This window comes from Poecilia reticulata, chromosome 1 (genome assembly GCF_904066995.2).
Source record: "Poecilia reticulata chromosome 1, P_reticulata-male-v2, whole genome shotgun sequence".
In the NCBI taxonomy this organism is placed as follows: Eukaryota; Metazoa; Chordata; class Actinopteri; order Cyprinodontiformes; family Poeciliidae; genus Poecilia; species Poecilia reticulata.
In genome coordinates, this window is record NC_088830.1 from 33,980,672 (window position 1) to 33,992,937 (window position 12,266).

Here is a 12,266-nt window from a genome sequence, read left to right on the forward strand (position 1 = left end):
ATTTAAATAGTCACCTTCCTAAAATAATGGCCTAAATATATATAGATATTTACGTTTTGTCACAAGATGATTATGCAAATAAAGAGAAAAAAAACAAGAAAAACCATTTTGGTACAAAATGCTGTTAGTTTTAGCAGATAAAATAAGTTTAGTATCTGCCATCAGCATTAAGGAATAATTAAAATAACGTGTTTCAGGAAAGCAGCTGGTGTTCAGTGTCTCCGTTGAGGTGCGCTGAGCTGTTTGCTCTGGTTAAATGTCTTGGTAGTACTTAGTGTTTTTGCAGTGTATCCGTTTCAGCGGTGATTCCAGGTGTTCCTCCGGTCGGTGCGACCCCCGACCCGCCGGTCCTGTTGTCGGGTCGGATCTGGTTCAGCCGGTGGCCTCGGGGCATCGCAGGCGGTCGGTGTTTGTAGGTGCAGCTCGCGTCGCCGCAGATCCTCCGTGGCCTTTTCAGTCCAAACCTGTCAGATCGAATCTTCCAGAGCCGCCAGCAGCGAGTTCCTCTGAGAGGAGATCATTTACAGCAACAACAAACAGTCTGACCTGCGGGCAGAGCCGCAGAGCCGCCCGGCTGCACCATTCAGAAGCTGGAAAGAAGCAGGAAGCGCGGCTGGACGTGAGTCAAGGCGACGTCCTTCCTGGAATCAGGCCTCCGGTCGGAGGGGGAAACGGAGGAGACGCTCGCTCCAGAGACTCCGAGTTAAAGGCTTCCTCCTCAGATCTGATGCTGGAGCTTCATATTCATTGTTTCACACAAATATCGATGCAAAAGGACAAATTACGCCTCATCTGTAGATGTTGACAGCAGCAGTTGAAGCCTGCATCTCCACTTCCAGGTTGATTCCTTGCTGTACCCGTTTCTGCCACCAGATGTCCTCAGTTGCTCCACCTGTTCCTCATTAGCCCACCTGGCCACTCCTCCCAGTGTGGACCGGGATTCCCATTAATCGCTCCAGTTTCCTCCTGCAGGAATGTTGGACTTTGACCTCGTTGTTTAACAGATACACTGTAAAAAATGAACCATAATATTTAGGGGTTCCTTTGTCAAATTCACGTTTCCACCATGTTGTTCATTCATTAATAAATGTCACAGTTTAAAAATAAATATTTAATTTTACAAGCTAAATACTTAGCTTTGAGCTAGCTAAATATTCAGTTTATATTTAGCTAAATGTAGCTAAATATATTGCAACTGCCACTGTGGCTGCACAGTGGTGCAGTTGGTAGAGCAAGAAGGTTCTGGGTTCGATTCCCGGTCTTTCTGCATGGAGTCTCCATGTTCTCCATGTGCATGGTGGGTTCTCTCCGGTTCTCCGGCCTCCAAAAACATGACTGTCAGGTTAATTGGCCTCCAAATTGTCCCTAGGTTTGTCCCAGTGTGTGCATGGTGTGTGTCTCTGTGTTGCCCTGCGACAGACTGGCGACCCGTCCAGGTGACCCGTCCAGGTGACCCGTCCAGGTGACCTCGCCTCTCGCCCGAATCGTTAGCTGGAGAGGCAGCAGCAGCTCCTGACCCACTGAGGGACCAGGTGTTAGAAAATGGATGGATTTATATTTTGTGACCTAAGAGCTAACTACTTCATATGGAGCTAAATATTTAGCTTACTAGCTTCATATTTAGCTCCATATTTTGATTGGAAAATACTGTTAGCTTGCTAACTAAATATTTAGCTTGCTAACTAAATATTTAGTTTGATAACTAAGTATATTTAATTTGGAGCTAAATGTTATATTTCAGCTAAATATCTAGTTTGCTACTTTATTTAGCTTGAAACTGTTACATTTATAAGTGAATTAATAACGGTGAGAAAATGGATTTGGAAAATGAAGCCCGATGTTTTCTGGACTAAACAACCAAATTACTGCTGTGCAACTTTAGAAGCGGCGCAACAGGCAGGCATTTTAAATGTGTGTGTGTGTGTGTGTGTGTGTGTGTGTGTGTGTGTTTCACAGGTGAGGATCATATTTCTGGAATGCCTCATGGCCCAACCTTAATGCTGATCGGAGCAGGAAGCTCCAGACGTGTTTCTGCGACCTCCAGCAGCAGCGGTCTGGTCCGGTCCAGTCCGGTCCGGTTCCTGGTTCCTCCTCCATGGACTCTCACATCAAAACAGGGACAGTTTACCTGAAGCCGCACAAACCCCACAAAGTGAGTCGATCTTTGCTTCTCTGCAGAAATGCAGCTTGTTTAGCTGTTGGCAGCTCGGTTTGGTCAGAGCAGCTCAGAATCTGAGGCCGAATCTTAAACCGTGACATTCGCTGATATTCCTGCTGCTTTACTCAGTTTCTGGAGCTCAGCAGGTTCGTTCGGCTTTTCTGAGAAGTTCAGAGGAAAGTTGAGGAATCCAAGCCAACAAGTTGAAACAGATCCTGGCAGAACATTCCTGCTGCGCTCCGACTCTGAGGAACCGGAGGAATAAAGGTCCAAATCCCAGCCGCTCTGTGTGTGTGTGTGTGTCTGTGTGTGTCTGTGTGTGTGTGTGTGTGTGTGTGTGTGTGTGTGTGTGTGCGTCTGTGTGTGTGTGTGCGTCTGTGTGTGCGTCTGTGTGTGTGTGTGCGTCTGTGTGTGTGTGTGCGTCTGTGTGTGTGTGTGTGTCTGTGTGTGTGTGTGTGTCTGTGTGTGTGTGTGTGTGTGTCTGTGTGTGTGTGTGCGTCTGTGTGTGTGTCTGTGTGTGTGTCTGTGTGTGTGTCTGTGTGTGTGTCTGTGTGTGCGTCTGTGTGTGTGTGTGCGTCTGTGTGTGTGTCTGTGTGTGTGTCTGTGTGTGTCTGTGTGTGTGTGTGTGTGTGTGTGCTCCTGACACAGATATGACCTGACTTGTTTACCTGCGTGTCTCTGAGACAGATCGTTCTGTCAGAAAGCGTTTTGTCCTCCTGTCGCGTTTCTCTTCCAGCTGAACATCAAGCTGAAACTTTTCCCACCTCCGTTGCCGTGACCTTTGACACTTTCTTCACTTCCTGTTTGTTTCAGAAATGGAAACCAGTCAGGCTGTCCCTGTTCGCGCCCAGCAGCAGCAGCGTGGGTCGCCTGGAGATCGGGGACGGCGGAGGTAAGCTTCCTGTCGGGACGCGCTCCTCTGACTCCCTGTGGTCCACCGAGAGCCATCAAGGAGTCATTATCTTACCCGGACCAATCAGCAGACGCTGCTTCAGACCCCCATGAAGCGAAATAACCAGAAATCAGAGCAAAACGCTTCAACGTGACTCTGAAGTGTTTTTTCTCCTCAGCAGAAGACAAACGGCTCAAACTTTGTTCATCAGATTCCTTCAGAGCTGAAGTTCTGTTAGTCACTGGTTCTGACCCGGTTGGTTCTGATTCTGTCATAAAGTCAGGCAGAGTTCACCATCCAGAAACCGTCTGCTCAATAACACTAACCTGAGCCTTTGGAACTACGGTGGCCTGGAGGGACAAACACCAGAGAAAACCTCCTGTTAGTTAGAAACGCCGGAAACAGGCGGGTGCTAGCACAACGCCGGACTCAGACTGGCAGGTTAAAGGTCAAAGGTCAGGACACTGAACCAGCATGGCGGCTTGGAAGGCCTCAGAAAGTCAGAGGGATGAGGAAAAATGCAAGAGCAAAAAAAAGTCATTTCTTTATGTGTTTCAATTTTTTCTAAAATATTAGTCCAAATAACTCAGTGAAATGTTATTTTCCTTCAAATGTATTGAGCTGCGTTGCTCCTTCAGCTAGCTTAGCAAGTTAATGAGCAGGAAACGGAAACGTCCAGCAGCGACGGAGGAAAAACTGATGGAATAATTATCACATGACGACTGAACGTGAGAAAAAATAAGCCAGTCGAGTCGATGCTTGTTCACGATTCGGTCTGAGGTCAGTAGAGCGGATGGCGGACTGACGGAGTGATGGTCAGCGCCATGTGAAACCGGGTCTAACCGGGTCAGCAGCCCGGTTAGACCCGGTTTCACGGCAGGGCTCCCCCTACCGGCCGCTGCGTCACACAGCGGAGTCTCTGATTGGTCGACGCTCCGCGTTCAGATTTTACGGCTCCAACGTTGCAAACCTCAAAAAACGTTTCCAACGCGCAGCTTCAGACGCTTTGAACCGGATTTAGATCCACACCTGGAAGTGGAACCGGTTCAACTGGGCCGTTCCGACCGCGGTCGGACCTGGGTCACGTTAACCTGCTGTCAGCGTAGCCGCAGGCTAACGCAGCTAGCAGGCTAACGCAGCTAACAGGCTAACGCAGCTAACAGGCTAACGCAGCTAGCAGGCTACCGCAGCTAGCAGGCTACCGCAGCTAGCAGGCTAACGCAGCTAGCAGGCTAACGCAGCTAGCAGGACTTCTGGGACCGACGACGAGATGTTGGACCAAGATGGCGGAAACCAGGCCCCGCAGAAACACCTAAACGGTTCTGACAGGTTCTGCCGGGTTCGGACCAGCAGGGCGACATTGTGCTGCAACATGCCGCTGATCTGAGGACAGATTTGTTCAGGACTTAAACGGCTGAAGTTTCATTTCCTGCTCTACTTCCTGTTTTCCAGGAAGGAACTCCGGTGTTCTGTCAGATAGCCATGCGTTGTCAGATTGTCATACGCGTATGACAATCTGATGGCTGTATCTGTCGGATCATCATACGTTGTCAGATCGCGATACACGTAGGACAAACTGACAGCTATTTCTGTCAGACAATTGTACGCTATGATCACCATATTTTATATTTAATCATCTTTATTAAGTCAGTGTTAGACCGTCATACAGCTGCTAATGTAATAACACTTTGTTATTAGCGACTGTATGACTTCCTGATTTCTCAGTTAACCTGTCTGATTGACATACACTTTATTATTAGCTACTGTATGACATCCTGATTTATTAGTTAACCTGTCTGATTGTCATACACTTTATTATTAGCTACTGTATGACTTCCTGATTTATTAGTTAACCTGTCTGATTGTCATACACTTTATTATTAGCTACTGTATGACATCCTGATTTATTAGTTAACCTGTCTGATTGTCATACACTTTGTTGTTAGCGACTATGTAACTTCTTGATTAATACCAATGACATCAGTTGTATAATGCAATATATTTAATATAGAACATTTTACTTCTGTATTTTTAATAATCCACACTATCACTGGTGGGGTAAAACTGTTTAATTGATGTTACACTTTTCACATTTGAACATGTCACCCATGTCTGTGGCACATTCTTTGTGCGTCCACCTTGAGCAGTAGTCACACTGTATCTGTGAAGTGGACAGAAAAAGAAAACAGTTATGAGTTAGCAAGTGTAATGTGTTTGAAGTGTTAAATTGTACAGTTTAATTGTTTACCATGTCAATGATGTTCTCTGTTGCATTATAATGAAGCATGTTGCATGCCACACAGTACTCTTCCACCTTGTCTGGGAACAAATAAAGGCATTTTGAGTGTACTTTACCAAAAATAGTCAAGTACTATCTCTTTATATTCTGTTGACAAGCCATAATGTTCTACTTGTACATAACAGAAAATACTGCAATTTAGTATTTCATATATCTTTGGATTTTTTTAATGCTTTGGACTGTTCCTACATGGCCTATGGGAAAATTTGTTCTTTTTGGAATGAGAAATTCTGTGATATGCTCCTAAGCCATCTTGTGTTTTTGATTGTTAGAATATTAACAAAAACTGATCAACAGGTTTCACACAGACTTCCACAGTTCCCTGAACAGGGGAACTGGTTCTTTATACCCAACATTAATATAATTTTTGTGTTCTGACCAAAAACTTCTTAGAATCATAGCTGTCCAAAGCTATAAATCTCCGAACATTCACAAAAAAAAACCTTCTAATCTACATGTTTATGAATGTACATCCAACAATGCAATTCTTGAAATACTGCAGAAAACGCAACAGCGAGTTTAAATGCAATTGACAGATCCCAATTTTTATTGACAACACTGGTGGACACCATGTCCTTCCTGGCAACGCATGGTGAACACAGGGACTTCAAGTGACTCAAGAACATCTCCTGTCTTTCATTAATTGAGGCAAAAGTCACACAGATAGTGACTGTTGGCTACATAACCCAGGGGCTGTACTGGGGTATGTGATCTGTTAACCAGAAAAGCCTTCATGTTCCAAAAGCAACCTCAATTTGCAAAATCTTAATATATGTAAATGTGAAGCACATATAAAAACAAACTTAACATGAATGCTTTTCATATACATTAATAAAGATAAAGATTTATTTCGAAGGTGAAACACTGGTTTTGCCCCAGTTTCAGTGTGGGTAATACCCATACCAATACGGTTTCTGCTTGTACAGTCTGGTAGCGTGAAGGAAAAAAACGATAAGGAAAGTTAAAAAAATAAACAAATAATTCAAATTCAACATTTAAGAGTTTTAAGTAATCCTAATAAGTAAACCTATGTGTCGAAGTCCTATCTGGAAAGCCATCACTGTATCCAAGCTAGCAGACGTGTTATCCAACCCAAAAATATCAATGAACTGGGGAACGTGAATTTAAACGGGGCTTGTTTTGTAGTTTACTGCAGCTGCAGCAGCATTAAATTTGATTTATTTACTTACTTTTTATTGGGTCTTGTTTTTTCTTCTCGCGTATGACGAGCTGACGGCTCCTCTCGATATCGCAGACCTCCTGCAGAATGCGCATGCGTGCGCATGCGCACTTACTACATGTATGCTATTCTGACATGTATGGCTATCTGACAGAACACCGGAACGTTTCGGATTCCAGGTTAAATCAGGATCTATGACTAATTTAAGGAGAAACGTTTGAAACTGGAAAGCAGACATGATGACGGTCTGCTAAGAAACCTAAAGTGTGAGGAAGAGGAGCGTGATGAAGGTCTGACACGACGCGAGCGCCGGGAGATTGAAGAATCATGTCGTGTCACAAAGGATCACGGAGTCAGAGCTGAGCGGTGGAGGCAGCGTGGTGCTGCGGGGGGAGATGGTGGCCGGGTTACGCAACGCTGAGAGCTGACGGCGGCGTAGAGCGTTTAGCATCATGAAGCGGAAAGTAGGACACGGAGGAAGAGGAGCGGGGAGGAAGAGGAGCAGGGAGGAAGAGGAGCAGGTTTCTGATGAAGGTCTGAGCGGGAGAAACTGCAGGAAGAAACATTTAATCCGAAAAATAACAACAATTATTTAAAACCCGAAGGACTAAAATGTCAGAATGAGATTTTATGAAAAAGCTTTGTAATAATTAGTTTTCATTAGAGCTGAAGCTCCAACCCAGCAGGACGGCGTCGCCCTCTGGTGGCTCCTGCAGGTCATTACACCATTCAGTGTCATTTCATCCCAGATGTTTCAGTCGATCCGTTTAGGTTATAAATGTTTATCCTGTGTTTCCAACACTGAAGCTCGTATGAAGCCCGTAGGCTCTGATCATGATGTTTTGGAGTATTTGTCTGTAATAACGTGGAGCTGCCTGCCAGGAGACGTTTTAACCCCAACATTCATCCGTTCATCCGCGCAGAAGAGGCGCTAATAGTGGAGCTAATGCTACATGTAGCGCTTTGGCTCACTTTGCTAACATTTAGCAAACTTAGCTTCCTAAATTAATTTTGTCAATGAATTCTAAAGTGCTAATTTACCAGCTGTAGTGTAGATGTAGTAATTATAAGTTTAGTAAAAGTGACCAGTTCTGCGTCTGTGCTGCAGGGGGCGCTGACCTGCGGAGGCCCCACCAGCTTCACGGGGAGAAGAAGGTGAAGGTGGTGCGCCTGTCGGAGCTGATCTCCGTCCTGAGGCTTCCTCCCAACGCCGAGGCCTGCCACCTGGTCGGTGCCCGGCCCAGTCCGTCGGTTCCCCCGGTTCTGGCTGGCCCGGCCGGACCCTAACCACTGCTCTCTGTCTGCAGGACAACATGTCCACGTTTTGTGTGGAGACCGAGGACAGGACCCTGGTGTTCGCCGCCCCCAAAGATGACTGCGTGGAGTGGGTGGACAAGCTGTGTCACAGCAGCTTCCAGGTACCAGAACCAACAGAACCAAGAGAACCAACAGAACCCAGATAACCGACAGAACTAACAGAACCCAGAGAACCAACAGAACCCAGATAACCAATAGAACCCAGATAACCAATAGAACCCAGAGAACCAATAGAACCCAAAGAACCAATAGAACCAACAGAACCCAGATAACCAATAGAACCCAGAGAACCAATAGAACCCAGAGAACCAATAGAACCAACAGAACCAATAGAACCAACAGAACCCAGATAACCGACAGAACTAACAGAACCCAGAGAACCAATAGAACCAACAGAACCCAGATAACCAATAGAACCCAGAGAACCAATAGAACCCAGAGAACCAATAGAACCAACAGAACCAATAGAACCCAGAGAACCAATAGAACCAATAGAACCCAGAGAACCAATAGAACCAACAGAACCAATAGAACCCAGAGAACCAACAGAACCAGTAGAACCAACAGAACCAATAGAACCAGTAGAACCAACAGAACCAATAGAACCAGTAGAACCAACAGAACCAAGAGAACCAACAGAACCAACAGAACCAGTGTTGAGCTGCAGCTGTCTGACTGGTTTCTCAGTCAGACCCGTGAAGACGCTGCTGCCTGGATGAGTTTCTCTGGTCCTGAAAATGTTCTGCAGCTGGTAGAAGGCCCACTTTGGAACCGGCTTTATGTGGCTCTGAAGGTTCAGGTCAGAGGTCAAACTGGGCTCTACTTTCCAGGTGGAAGAACTGAAGCTGACTCTAGATCAGGGGAGCCCAAAGTGGGTCCTGGAGGCGTCCTGCATGTCTTAGTTTAGGTTTAACTCACCTGGATCCAGTGAGGCTCATTAGAGGCCCAAGAGGAACATTGACCTGCTGACAACCAGGGAGAGAGCTAAGACTGTACAGGACGCCGGCCCTCGAGGACCCACTTTGGGCTCCCCTGCTCTAGATCTACAACTCTTGTTCTATCCCTCTAGATCTATAGCTCTAGATCGCGCCTCTTTAGGCCCAAAGATAATAACTCCAGTTTTGTTTCTGTTGAGCTGGAGAAAGTTCTGGCTCATCCACACACCGATTTGTTCTCAGCATCTGTTCAGTGGCTGGATGGGGTCAAAGGTCACCTGGTGACATCGTAATGTAGAGCCGTGTCGTCATGGTAACCCGTTATAACCCGAGCCAGTGGGAGCATGTAGATATTGAATCAGGGGGCCCTAGGATGAGTCCTGGGGAACCCCACAGGTGACCTGTGTCTGTTATCACTTCCTGGTTTGTTGTGTCTCCCTTTCATTTGATTTTTGGGAAAGTTTGAGAAAGTCCAAAATCTTTCTGCTTCCGTTTTACAGAGGGAGAAAAGTTCTGGATCCAGTCGGGTCCACATGGAGGAGAACCAGATTTATGCCTCAGCAGACGAAGGTAAACCACCAGCATTATATTCAATTATACACAAAATCAGGTTTAAATGCTAAATCTATTCAGGGTGTCTACAGCTGAAAGATGGCAGCTACTGAGCACCAATGATCTGATCATTCATATCTTCTACAAAGCCGTTGGACATTATATGTATATCGTATTTATTTTGTTCCTTTATGTTTCTTGTTAAAGTTATTGGGGCGAAATGGAAAATAAACATTCATCATCCACTTCAAAATAAGAGCATGAATTTAAACCTCCAACTAATTGAACAATTCTTTACGTTCGATAACCGAAACTTCAACAAACGTCAAAGTTTATTCAACTGAAAGTTTACAAACCAGCTGAATAAATTACACTTCAAAATGTATCTGAAAAAATTAATTTAAGTGTGCTAAACATTTTCAAAGTTAGCAAAAATGCTAAAGTTAGCTTCACTTTTATCTCTTAGTGAAAGTACTGACTGTCAGAACCCATAAATGTGTAAAAGAAATTAATTTTATTACAAAGTTTTTGTTCATCAAAGAGAGTCCACCTCTTGGCCACCGACTGCTGGAAATAGGCTCCGCCCACTCCCTACGTTAGGTGAATATGAACTTCCTCTCTTTTCCAGCCCCTCAGTTCTGGGTGGTGATTCAGAAGAACGACGCAGCGACGCGATGCGGCCTGCAGGGGTCGTACTGGCTGCAGTTGGAACAACAGTCGCTGCTGCTGAGAGACACAAAGAAGAAGACGAAGGTGATGGAGTGGCCCTACGAACTACTGCGGCGATACGGCCATGATAAGGTAGGGAGACGGTTCTGACGGTTGACCAGAGGTTAAGGCAGGGGAGGGCAGCTCCAGGCCTGCTGGGCCTCCTGCAGCCTTTAGATGTGTCTCTGCTTCAACACACCTGAGTCAAATAATGAGGTCGTTAGCAGGACTCTGGGGAACCTGGAGGTGATTCAGCTGTTGGATCCGAGCGTGTTGGACCAGGGAGACATTAAGAGCTGCAGGACTCCGGCCCTCCAGGACCAGGACTGCCCAGCCCTGGGTTAAGGAGTTGACCCGGCGGTGGGAGGTTGACCTGAGCTTAGGGGTTTGACCTGGGTAGGGGGGTCTACCGCCGCTCATCGCTCTGTTTTCATGCCAGGTGTCCCTCACCGTAGAAGCAGGACGGCGCTGTGAATCCGGTCCTGGAACCTTCTGCTTTGAGACTCAGCAGGCTGACAAGCTCTTCAACCTGATCCAGAGTAACATCAAGCGAAACGCTCTACCTGCTGCTTCTGGATCCCAGAGCCAAGACACGGAGAAAGTGCTTGTCACCAACATTCAACCTCATTCCCCTCTACCCAAAATCCCTGACCTGACCAACATGGCTGACATCCTGGAGAACAAGCTGAGGATGCAGGACCGGAGATCCCCGGTGTTTGACAACATGGCAAAGGGTCTGGATGATTCGGTTGGTCCGTCAGAAGGTTCTCCTGCTCCGATCACCTTGATGCCGCTTCCATCGATCCCTACACTGGACGGTCCCTCCGGAGACAAACTCAAGAGCCAATCCAACGCCATATATGCTGATCCAAATGACTGCGGCCCGTTTATTGTGGTACCCAAACTAGCCACCGCTCAGTACATCGACCCGGCGAAGGTCCTTCCTCTGAAGCCACCGATCTCACTGGACCCTGACGCTGCTCTTCCCAACACCTCAGACTCAAATCCCAACGCGAAGGCCGACGTTCCAGACTCGGTTTACTCAGAGGTTTACGACAAAATCAGCCCAGACAAGAACAAGCAACCCGTTCTACAGAACGCAACAAAATCATCCGATGAACCCATTTACTCTGAACCCGTCTCCAGAAAAGAGTCGGACTGCCAGAAGCCTGAACCCAAACCCGACCCGTTCGCACACCTCTACGCTCAGGTCTGCAAAGCACCAACGTCAAGTAGGAACGCGGCGCCTGTCACCACGACAACGACTTCCTCAACCGCGACGGGTTCTTCGACGTCCAGAGAGGAACCTCTGGACGATGTCATCTATGAGAACCTGGGCATCATTTAAATCACCTGGTTCCACCAAACCTGGAATCTGAAACTCGAGACTTTTTCAGTTTTCTTGGCTTTATGTAAATAAACCAGATTTATTCTGCTGGGATGTGAATATGTGAGCGACTCGCCAGTCAGGACTTGACCTGCATTGGATCCTTTTTAACACATTAAATATTTTCATTTTAACAGCAGTTATTACTTTTAGTGCCTAAATAGTTTTATTCTGATTACAGCATATTGCTTTGGCTTTGTGAATACGTGATCATTAGCTACGTTCCCAATTAGGCGTGTTTCTGTCTACTGGTTTAGAGTGAATCAACCAGGCCACACAAAGCATCATGCTAACGCTACGCATAGCTAGCGCTACATAGCTAACGCTACGCATTGCTAGCGCTACATAGCTAACGCTACGCATTGCTAGCGCTACATAGCTAACGCTACGCATAGCTAGCGCTACATAGCTAACGCTACGCATAGCTAGCGCTACATAGCTAACGCTACGCATTGCTAGCTCTACATAGCTAACGCTACGCATAGCTAGCGCTACATAGCTAACGCTACGCATTGCTAGCGCTACATAGCTAACGCTACGCATAGCTAGCGCTACATAGCTAGCGCTACGCATAGCTAACACTACGCATAGCTAGCGCTACATAGCTAACGCTACGCGTAGCTGTAATTAAGAGGTTGGAAGCATGGACCAGAGACGTTTCTCTCCACCTGAACTTTTGTCAGATCTCTTACTTGGAAAATTTGTTTCTGTTTCTTCTTTAGCGCATTAGCGGAGGGTAAACATTTTTTTGCGAAATTGAGGACATTATTTTGAATTTTGCCGTTTCATCAGCCTTTATGCGATGCTTCAAAGTGTACATAAAAACGATGGAAACATG

General features: G+C 46.2%; 2 protein-coding genes across 5 annotated transcripts in view; one reads left to right on the top strand and one right to left on the bottom strand.

The window, feature by feature from the left end:
- glra3 (glycine receptor, alpha 3) overlaps positions 1-9,905 on the bottom strand; it is a 42,855-nt gene extending 32,950 nt beyond the window's left edge. Inside the window, exon 1 of one of the 2 annotated variants that reach the window (XM_081611902.1) lies at positions 9,884-9,905. Coding sequence is in view for 1 of the 2 variants with exons in the window: in XM_008421609.3 (XP_008419831.1) it covers positions 1,994-2,097 (104 nt within the window). In the remaining variant the exon portion in view is untranslated. Of the gene's footprint in view, positions 1-1,993; positions 2,124-9,883 lie in introns of those variants that run through there. The other variant, XM_008421609.3, reaches the window with a different exon arrangement.
- On the top strand, positions 2,019-12,266 carry dok1a (docking protein 1a). Of its 3 annotated transcripts, XM_008421627.2 has the most exons (7): positions 2,019-2,152; positions 2,972-3,050; positions 7,638-7,756; positions 7,837-7,947; positions 9,282-9,351; positions 9,962-10,134; positions 10,481-12,266. In XM_008421627.2, the coding sequence occupies exons 1-7, from the start codon at positions 2,096-2,098 to the stop codon at positions 11,387-11,389; spliced, it is 1,518 nt and encodes a 505-aa protein (XP_008419849.1). In that variant the 5' UTR covers positions 2,019-2,095; the 3' UTR covers positions 11,390-12,266. The 3 variants fall into 3 exon arrangements, with proteins under 3 accessions (XP_008419849.1, XP_008419858.1, XP_008419865.1); XM_008421636.3 differs by lacking the exons at positions 2,019-2,152; positions 2,972-3,050 and adding an exon at positions 6,317-7,063; XM_008421643.3 differs by lacking the exons at positions 2,019-2,152; positions 2,972-3,050 and adding an exon at positions 7,075-7,245.

Bases quoted from the DNA above. Each gene is read 5' to 3' on its own strand.
- dok1a (XM_008421627.2), top strand. From the start codon at position 2,096: ATGGACTCTCACATCAAAACAGGGACAGTTTACCTGAAGCCGCACAAA. The intron at 2,153-2,971 runs GTGAGTCGATCT...TGTTTGTTTCAG, and splicing joins AGCCGCACAAACCCCACAAA to AAATGGAAACCAGTCAGGCT. The intron at 10,135-10,480 runs GTAGGGAGACGG...TTTTCATGCCAG, and splicing joins GGCGATACGGCCATGATAAG to GTGTCCCTCACCGTAGAAGC.